General features: G+C 42.5%; 1 protein-coding gene across 1 annotated transcript; it reads right to left on the reverse strand.

The window, feature by feature from the left end:
• Nucleotides 1-298: 298 nt before the first annotated feature.
• On the reverse strand, nt 299-8,384 carry LOC132370577 (guanylate kinase-like). Its single transcript, XM_059930884.1, is given in 5 exon segments — nt 299-428; nt 430-579; nt 581-693; nt 7,104-7,210; nt 8,138-8,384. Coding segments are annotated over 5 exon segments (747 nt in total).
• Nucleotides 8,385-10,136: the final 1,752 nt, after the last annotated feature.

Genomic DNA, 10,136 nt, shown 5'->3' on the forward strand with positions numbered 1-10,136 from the left:
AGAGGTGGGTAAGTCCTCACGCCAGGAAGGAGACAGAGCTGGGAGTGGGGATCCCGTGGATACGAGGGAAGCTGGGGCAGGAAGGGAGTCGAGGGGGGAAAGGAAGTGAGGAGAAGGGGGTGAGGGGAGAAGGGTGGGCGGTTGGGGGGTGGTAAGGTCCTTCAACAACCACGGCGGGGTAGCGAGGGGGCTGGAGAGCACCCGCACCCCAGGGCGCTAGCCGAGGCGAGCAGAGCCACCCTGGCCCGAAGGGGTGCCAGGCCCCAGGCCCCGGGGGGGACACAGCTGGCAGACCTCCTCAGGAGGGGCCAGTTCCTTGAGCCTTCTTCATTTCGTCGGAGAGCGCCTCCTTCAGGGCCCAGTAGGCCTTGTCCAGCCTGTCGTTGCCCATGATCAGGTCAAACAGGCCGGGCTCCTTGCTGCTCTCCAGGTTTCAGGTCGGCCCGGGCGGCGGCCAGGCTCTGCTCTGTGTCTGTGTTCCGCTGCTCCAGGCGGTCCAGCGAGGGCGACCGCAGGAAGGTGCAGGTGGGCCGCAGGTCAGTCTTCCCGATGTTGCGCAAGGCCTGCAGGACCACGTCAACAGATGCGGTTCACGGCTTGCACCGCCGGCACGGCCGCTTTGCTGGTCCCATACAGGTTCCCTGAGACCTCGGTGTGCTCCATGAAATTCCAACGAAAGACACAGTTCCAACCCTAGATTTTTATATCAGCTTATTTTTCTTTTGTTTCTTGTTTAACTCTTTTTTCGGTAGTTATGTTTCATAATCTACTTCCAAAGAGATTGAGAGCAAGCAACTAATGCATCTGTTTAACTGATCCAGTTTAAATGATTATGAAAAAGTTGGAAACGAAAAGCTACATTTCAACTTTATTTCCTCAGTTAGCCTGATAATTGGGAGATAAGTATAGAATATGCCACATCCACTCCAAAGTATATTTACAGGAAAAATGCCAGAGGTCTGGCTCTCTACTCATTTTCTCTAAGAGTTTCCAGATGCTCTAGATGCACCTAAAATATACAATTTTATATGGCAAACTACTCATGTATTCCTTTTAAACTAATTTTAAAAATTATAAACATAAAATATATGCTTATGAGTTAAAATAAAAGTATGGAAGGGAATAACAGTTACTCCCCAGAAGTAATCACCGTCAAAAGATTTGCAAATCTCTTTCCAATATACATACTAGAACAAGAAGATTGTATTGCAGATTATGGCCTCTCCAGAATTTCTTTTGGGTTGGCCAAAAGGTTAGTTTGGTTTTTTCAGTAAGATAGCTCTAGCAGCACTTAGTTGTCTTTAACTTAATTTAAAACAATTTTGTTAGATGTGAAAGCTGTCATATCAGCATGCATTTAAAAAAAGACATCAAAATTGTTAGATTTTTGTGTAGCCATTTTAATATTGAAGATGGAAGAAAAAAGCATTTTCGGCATATTATGCTTTATTATTTCAAGAAAGGTAAAAATGCAACTGAAAGGTAAAAAAAGATTTGTGCAGTGTATGGAGAAGGTGCTGTGACTGATCGAACATGTCAAAAGTGGTTTGTGAAGTATCACGATGGAGATTTCTCACTGGATGATGCTCCACGGTCAGGTAGACCAGTTGAAGTTGATAGCGATCAAATCGAGACATTAATTGAGAATGATCAACATTATACCACGCAGGAGATAGCCGACATACTCAAAACATCCAACTCAAGTGTTGAAAATCATTTGCACCAGGTTGGTTATGTTCATCGCTTTGATGTTTGAGTTCCACATAAGTTAAGAGAAAAAAACCTTCTTGACCATATTTCCTGATGCAATTCTCTACTTAAACGTAACAAAAACGTTCCGTTTTTAAAACAAATTGTGAAGGGCGATGAAAAATGGAAACTGTACAATAATGTGGAAGAGAAGAGATCGTGGGGCAAGCGAAATGAACCCCCACCAACCACACCAAAGGCTGGTCGTCTTCCAAAGAAGGTGATGTTGTGTATATGGTGGGACTGGAAGGGAGTCCTCTATTATGAGCTCCTTCTGGAAAATGAAACGATTAATTCCAACAAGTACTGCTCCCAATTAGACCAACTGAAAGCAGCACTCAACGAAAAACCTCCAGAATTAGTCAAAGAAAATGCATAATCTTCCATCAGGATAATGCAAGACCGCATGTTTCTTTGATGACTAGGCAAAAACTGTTAACAGCTTGGCTGGGAAGTTCTGATTCATCCGCCATATTCACCAGACATTGCACCTTTGGATTTCCATTTATTTCGGTGTTTACAAAATTCTCTTAATGGAAAAAATTTCAATTCCCTGGAAGACTGTAAAAGTCACCTGGAACAGTTCTTTGCTCAAAAAAATTAAAAGTTTTGGGAAGATGGAATTATGAAATTGCCTGGAAAATGGCAGAAGGTAGGGGAACAAAAAGGTGAATACGTTGTTCAATAAACTTCTTGGTGAAAATGAAAAATGTGTCTTCTATCTTTACTTAAAAAGCGAAGGCACTTTCTGGCCAACACAGTATATTGGAGAGAATGTGTCTGTGTGTGTTTGGGGGGAGGGGGCGCGATCTGGTTAAATGGAAAGGCTAGGAGAGAAGCTTCATTTGCATAGTAGGCAGTTAGTGTTTAGGCTGATGTTGATTTGGCCTGGTTTTGGGGGGTGGGGGTGGGAGCTGGAGGAGATTATGAGAGAACCTCATCTGAACCTACTCAGAGCCAGCCATAGCAAGCACTGCCATATATACATTTCCACAACTTGCTTTTTTAATTTAAAAATAGGTCTTGAATATTTCATCATCTCATCAACACATATAGATCTACCACCTTATTTTATAATAATTATATAGGACTCCATTGTGTTTAACTAGACTACTGATAAACATTTAGATCTTTTCCAATTTTCACTAAGCATTCTTGTGTATGTGTGTGTGTGTGTGTGTGTGTGCATGATCTGTATATATATAATCTCATAACATGAGAATTTCTATAGAATAGATTCAAAGAAGGGAAATTTCTAGGATGAAGGATATGTGCACTTTAAATTTTGACAGAAAACTGCCATTGTTTAATATACAATTATTGTACTGTTCAGTGTACAGTTGTTACATGACCCTACTTCCATTGTGCTGGCAGAATACTGTCTTATATGATTAACAGTGATCATGTAATTTAGTGTCCAAGCCAGAACACTTTTGAAAGAGAAAGGGGATACTAATAATTATTAACATAAATGTTATTAATGAGAATAATTGCTGAAAACTTAAGACAGTTTCACAAACAGCTTAAGAAGTTTCCATTGTCCTCCTTTTAACCCTCCCAAACTTACTTTATTACTCCCACAGTTTTACACTGAGAGAGTGTACAAAACTTCCAGCAGCCTGCTTGTCAGATCTTGTCTTAATGACAGCAGACCAAAGATTTAGGGGAAAGGAAGAAGAATTAGCTTCTAAATATTTTGCACTATTCAACTTTTCATTTGAAAAATGAAGATTCCCAAACCAGGAATCAAAACAAAATATCTCAGGGAATAAAGAAATAATATGGAGGGAAGGAAAAAAAAAGTGTTTTGAAAAATACTAATAGAACATTATTACGAAACATTTGCTTCCTGTAAGTCCAGCCTCAGGATTCCCTGGTAAGTCCCAGAGCTATGTAAAAACATGAAAAAGAACGTAGCATATTCAGTTTTCTGACGCCTATGACTTGGGTTCCAGCAGGCTAAATGTCAGGTAATCCCTGGACTAATGTTGATATTTATGGCTCAGCATGAGAACATATATTCTCTTTTGTGTCCTATAAAATGCTGGCAGGGGTTAGGCTACTTCTTTGCTTCTTTATGGACAGTCCAAGACCTGGAATGTTAGACATACGGCCTTCTGTGAGTGTAGTCTATCACATATGTCAGTTCCCATTTCCAAGACAGCTGGGAAAAAACTTATCTTATTCCCAGGCAAGATCAATCTATGGCAAAAATCTGTGTAAATTCAGGAGATGAGTGGCAGGTAGTTCCAGATGGAAAAAGAGACCATCACATGCCTTGTACGTGTGTGTTCCCATCCCTCCAGCAGTGCCCTTTGTTAGTCATTAAGGATTACATTCCTTTTTCTGCCTGTTATCCCAGGCTCAGGAGGAAAGCCCTTGACGGGTTAATTGCCCAGCACACTGACTCATCTGTCTTGTGTTTCTTACTAAATGAGAGGCATTAACAGATCAGTGCTGAGGTGTTGGGAAGTGTGTTTCTAGCTAGTGGCAAGCTGTTGAAATGCCTCAGAGCCTTACAATCCACTACCTGAAGACAACCCCATGAGAGGGTATTTTCCAAAACGTTCCTCATTTCACCTCTGGTCCATTGGCTGCTAATTCGAAAAGTGGATGTAATGACCTAATTTTTTTTTAAGGCTGAATGTTACAACAACATACTGTGTAATAGGAACAACTATTAAGCTACGCTGATTTTTTTCAGTATATAGCAGTAGCCCCACTTTCTCACCCAGGCTTTGTTTTGATTAAGGCAGGCATTGGCAAAACATTTGAAATTCATTCTGTTTCTGTGAAACGGATGTTTTCCTTTGTCAAAAGCTATCTGAAAGCTGAGATCAATCTATAGATACTGACAAAGAATGATAGCTGTTTGTTTGTCAAAAACAAACAATAATTGCCAAACAGTATGTATGGCAGATCTCATTTATGGAAAAATATGTATAAATATAGTATGTGTTGGTATATGAATGAGGAAATTTGAAAGACTCTGTACCACATTATTAATAGCTGCTATGTCTGGGGGTGGGATTGCCAGGGCTTTTTCTTCCTAAGACATCTGTATGATTTGCCTTTTATACAATAAGCATCTGTTACTTTTCCAATCCAAAAGAGAAAGGGGATGCAAAAACAAAGTTACTCACGAGGATTGAACTGATTTCTTAGCCCTACAATCAAAGGGGCTGAGTTAACCAAAAGCAAACATAAGCAGGAATGACCAGTTCATAATGTGGAAGGCAGCATTATTATATATTAATAAACATTATATATATGCTTCTAAGGACAGAAGAAAAGGACAAATGCTAGAGAGACAGAATTTTCTATTACTCATTAAAAATATACTTGTTTTAAAAATAAGTAAATTTATTTCTTAATCTGCTTAGAAAACTTTTTCAGACTTGTAGAATTATTTTAGAAGAGTACTCATTTTGGTTATATAATTTGAACTCTCAGTTTAGGAAAATGTTCAGCTAGCATATGTCAGATGTTAGCTGGTAGTGACTGATGGCAAGTTACTGATACATAGTTCAATTATATCAGATCTAACACACCATTTTGTGAGCCATCCCAGTGTGGTGTAGTGGAAAGTACATAGTTTTTGGAGATTCAACCTGGATTCAAGTCTCCCCTCCCCCACTATACTTATAATTTGATCTTGAATAAGTTACTTAACTGCCTAGAGCCTCAGTTTTCTGAATTAAATGTATTTTGTAACAATAACTACTAGGTAGGGTGGTTATAAGGCTTAAACAAAATAATCTGTAAACTGCATTTTATAACCTGTAAAAAATGCTCTAGCCTATAGCAGGCACTGACTACTGAGTGAATGAATGAATGAATGAATGGGAGAATATTATTCTAGACTTTGTTAAGTGTCCCTACCAAAATGAGGGAGAGAGACTCATTCTAGTTCCTTCAGATGTGGAGTTTTTTAAAGAATAAAAGTGACTCTTATGATTTAGAAAAAGAAAAAAGTAAACAATAGTTGAATGAAGGCTCTAGATTTAGAATACTGCTGCAAAATTCTGAAATTGCCACACTCACACACGCACACACACAATTACCCCCAGCACCTATCATCCTTTAAGGCTATCTCAAATGTCACAGCCGTTGTGAGGCCTTTGCTGACTTCCCAGGCAAAAGCAGGAACTCCCTCCCAAGGAGGGCCTGGGATGCAAAGATTAGCTGTGCCAATGAGATTCTCTTTCAGAGGAACTAAAGCTAACAGAATCGAAGGAATTTGCCAGTTGGACAGAGAAGCCCACTTTCAGTATAAGTTCCCTTAATGATAGTGCCCCAGAAGGGAAAGTTCTATGACACAAGTCTACTCTTGGTGCCCCAGTTAGGAAAGAGGTAAAGTCAGGCATATACTCAAGGATATTTTAATTTAGTTATCCTATACAGGAATTTGGGGAGTGTGTAAACACCTCAGAGAGAAGTTTAAAATCCCTGTTCTTTTAGAAATAACTTGACCTGACAGCTTGTTTGTAGGCACTCATTATGTTTTCTTTCCTTATCCTGCAGCCCTTTCCATTCTTCCATTTGCCACATGACACTTCTGACCAGCAATGTACACACAAGTAACATTTTGGGGATCACAGAGCCAAACAGTTCAGATGTGTGTCTGATGACCAGGAGAGAAAGAAGGACCAGAGTTCTAGATTTGGAAGTTAACAGCAAAATGGTTATTTAAAATCCACAAGAGTAGAAGAAAATGCCTAATGATTGTTGAGTGTGGTTAGAAGAGCCTAAAACAAACTTGGTACTGGGCAGGGGAGGAGGAGGAGGAGGAAAAACTCATGAGGGAGTTTTTCAGAGAAGAACCAATGCAGGGACCATTGGTGATTGCTTCCCAAGGGGTTTTGGTGGGAAGGTAGAGATAGAATTCAGATTGCAGTGAGTTTTAAAGTGAAGGTGGACTAAAGAAGTAGAGCAGTGCTCATTGATTATCCTTTTAAGGAGACTGACAGAGGAGGAAAATTGTCCAGGCTTGGCACCCTTAATTGCTCCCTCTCCACCCATGGGCAAGGCCACAGGTCCCCTATAAATGGAGGCCAGGCTAGGTATCTGCACCTTGAGAAATCTCTCTGCTCTGGCTCCCTTCCAATTTCCTGCAACTTTTGGCTCTATCTTCCTATTTCTAGTCATAGATCCTTTAACTCCCATCCATTTTTTCCCCTCTCTGCCCAATGTATTTTGGATTGATACAGTGTTTGACCACCTCTTTTGTTCTCACCCTATTTCACCTGATGCTGCCCTCAGTTCCCTTTTTGTTCCATGTCCTGGGACTCTACTCCAGCCCCTCCCCATCTGGGTACCCAGACCCTGACTCCTGGCCTCCCTGAGCCTCCCACCTTGTCTCGATTGGAGCAGAACTGGTTCAGAAGGAGAGAGAAAGGCACAAAATAGAGGAGGATAAAGTCAAGGAAAGGAGTGTCAGTTGGTTTCACTCTCGGAGAGACTGGGAAAGGAGAAAGAATGAGCAGCAGAGAGCAAAGGTAGGAAAGAGGAGAGAAGCTGAGGAGGCAAGTCTCCTGAGTGAGTACGAGGGGGTTAAGGACATGGGTGGAGGCCTTGACAGAGGAAGGGAAACTTCAGCCAGCCTCTGAGATAAGAGAGAGTAGCTGACATTAAGGATGGGTGTGGTTAAGTTCATAGGCGGCGAGGATTCTGCTCACAGTGAGGGGTATGGAGGTTGGGCAGGAGGTTTGAACTTGTGAGAGTTTGGATGGTCACTCAGGGGAAAGGGAAGGTGAACAAAGCAAGGAACAGCACTTTACGTACTGTGAGACCAGCAGAAGCTGGGGACCCAGCACTTGTAGTGGCGCCTGCTGCACCCTTGTGTCATTTTCTCCAGAAGTGCTTTAGCCCATGAAGACCATCTCTTAAGAGCCAGGCTGCGTATCAGTCCTGGTGACTAAGGCCAGCATTCCTAGGGCCTGACTTAGTTCTAGCCCAAGGGTCTGATGCATTGTCCTTAAGACACTGGAGGACTCAGAATGAAAGAACCTTGGATGTCCTTTCAACTGACCTCTTGGCTCTACAAAGGAAGTGAGCGCCCTGCAGGCAGCATGTATGAATTTGACAGGGGAATAGCAGACTATACGGAGAAAATAGTATGTTGCAGGATCAAGGCCAGTTTCCCTACTTGCTGTACACTGACCCTGCCCTGACTGAGGCTCAACGGAGACCCAGCCTGCTTGCCAGTTTTCCTGCTACAACTGGAAATTCTCATGACCCTCATTGCCCATTTTCCAGAGGAGACTGAGCATATGACTTTCCTGGTCTCTTTGCCACATAGAACAGGGGAGTAGCCTGGGTTAAAAACTCTGAGGGATTCTGAAACAAGCCATATTTTATGTATGAAGATTGGTCAAAGGAAGGGTACCCGCTAGGCCATTCACAAGCTCCAGCAGGGTTACCATCTTGTCAGCACTTTGTAGCAGGTCTCTGAGCCTGGCCCATGACCTGCCTGGAACAGTACTACCCTGGGTGGCCTTTCCAACAGACTGCCTAGCTCCTCCATGATGAACGGTCTGAGAATGCTCAAGGGCAAAAGGCACAGCTGTGGTTGTTCTCTGGAATGAAGAACCACTCTGTACAGGGGCGCCCTGCCAGGAGAAACCCACCTCCATCACCGGGAAATCACGTGTTCTCTCAGCCGGGAAGGAAGCCAGCCAGGACTGAAGGGATCTCCCCTCCTTTCCTTGCTGGTCCATCTGTCTTCCTGGGAATGTTTTTGGCACCCTTGGGGTTACAGGGAGCTAAAGCTCCCTTGCAGTCCAGGCCGTTATAGTGTCAGTGTCAAGGTTCCAAATGCAAAGGACAAAAAAATAAGTGCCAAGAATCCACACATTCCAAAACCAAGTGCTAAACCACCTATACAGGAGCTGCTGGCCTATCCATCACCCATCTCTACTCTACTCTCTACCATAAAAGAATGAAGGGAAAGAAGCTGGTAGAGGATTGACTCAGAGATGGTGGTGTGATCTTCCCTCACCCATGAGGAACGGGGAATTGGGGTTTCCTCCTCACCTCAGGCCGAGGGAAGGGGATTCAAGGGAACACAGTGTCTGACACAACCTCAGAGCTGGCTAACTACTCTGTGGGACCCAGTGCAAAATACAACTGGGGAGGCCCTTGTTCAAAAAGCAGGGTAAAATGACATTAAAAGTACTAAATTAAAAAAAATAAGAGAGTGGATTATATCCTTGCTCTCAGAAACACATCCTATTGAAGCAGATCTCAAGGTCTGCTTTGGGCAAAACTTTAGGCCTGGGTCCTTTAAGCATTAAGAGATGAGAAACAGTTATGTGTTTCATTAATTACCTATTGTGTGCCAGGCACTGTGGTAGGCATTTTACATCTGTTATCTTGTTTAACCTTCATGACAAACCTGAAGTTTTCACAGTTGTCCAAGGTCACACAGATAGTCAGTGGCAGAGATAGGATGTGGGCCCAGGTTTTCCAGGCTCCAAAGTCTGGGTTCTTTCTATTCTCCTTCAATGTCTCCCATGGAAGATGGGAAAGCGTAGAATGCTGGTACTTTGGGGGCATCTACTTGTGCTGGCACTGTGCTTGATGGAGTTGGTCCAGCTCTTTGAGGATGAGCTTCGGCTTCTGGAGGACCCTCTTCCAGGCCCTTCAGATAGGCACATAATCCCCACTGTTCGCTGCAGCAATCTAACCACCAGGCAGAGGAGCTGGAACACTGATGGAGAAGGAAACAGAAATGTCTCTCATTCTCTCATACATTCTTTTGTTCACTCATGTACAGTGTTTCACTGAGCCCTCCTCTTTTGCACCCCTGAGTTCCCAGGGCAATTGTGACTCTCTCTCTTTCTTTTGACCTTCTTTTTGTCTGTCCAGGGCCAGGAAAATTTAATAAAAAGACAACTGAGAGGTTATGTACATGATGAAAGGAAAATAAGTTATTTTAGAGTTGCAGGCTTCTTAAATGAGATTTCAATGTATTAAACAACAACAACAAAATGACCTGTCTGGCCAATTATCTTGTTTGTCCAAGAATTATTACTTGACTCAGCCCTAAGTCCGTGAAATTAACTGCCATCAGATAAAACAAAAAGGGTCATAATTAAGCAGAAGCTGGGCAAGGGGGTTGATGATCCTTTTCTTGTAAGGTTATGATCTTGGAATATGTGTAAATGCATGACTGTATTTAATGCCTTGTCTAAAACATGGTCTGAAAGGCTGGAGCTGCGAGTAACCTTGGCAACAGAGCAAGAAGAGAGGATGACCTATAGTGGAATCCAGATTCTAGAGCTAAAAGTTCCATGGTGGTCATCTAGTCTGTCTTGTTTGACAAACAAGTGAACTGAGACTTAGAGATGCTAGATGAACTTTTTAATGACCCACACGTCATTAAG

Source organism: Balaenoptera ricei, chromosome 1, assembly GCF_028023285.1.
Source record: "Balaenoptera ricei isolate mBalRic1 chromosome 1, mBalRic1.hap2, whole genome shotgun sequence".
NCBI lineage: Eukaryota > Metazoa > Chordata > Mammalia > Artiodactyla > Balaenopteridae > Balaenoptera > Balaenoptera ricei.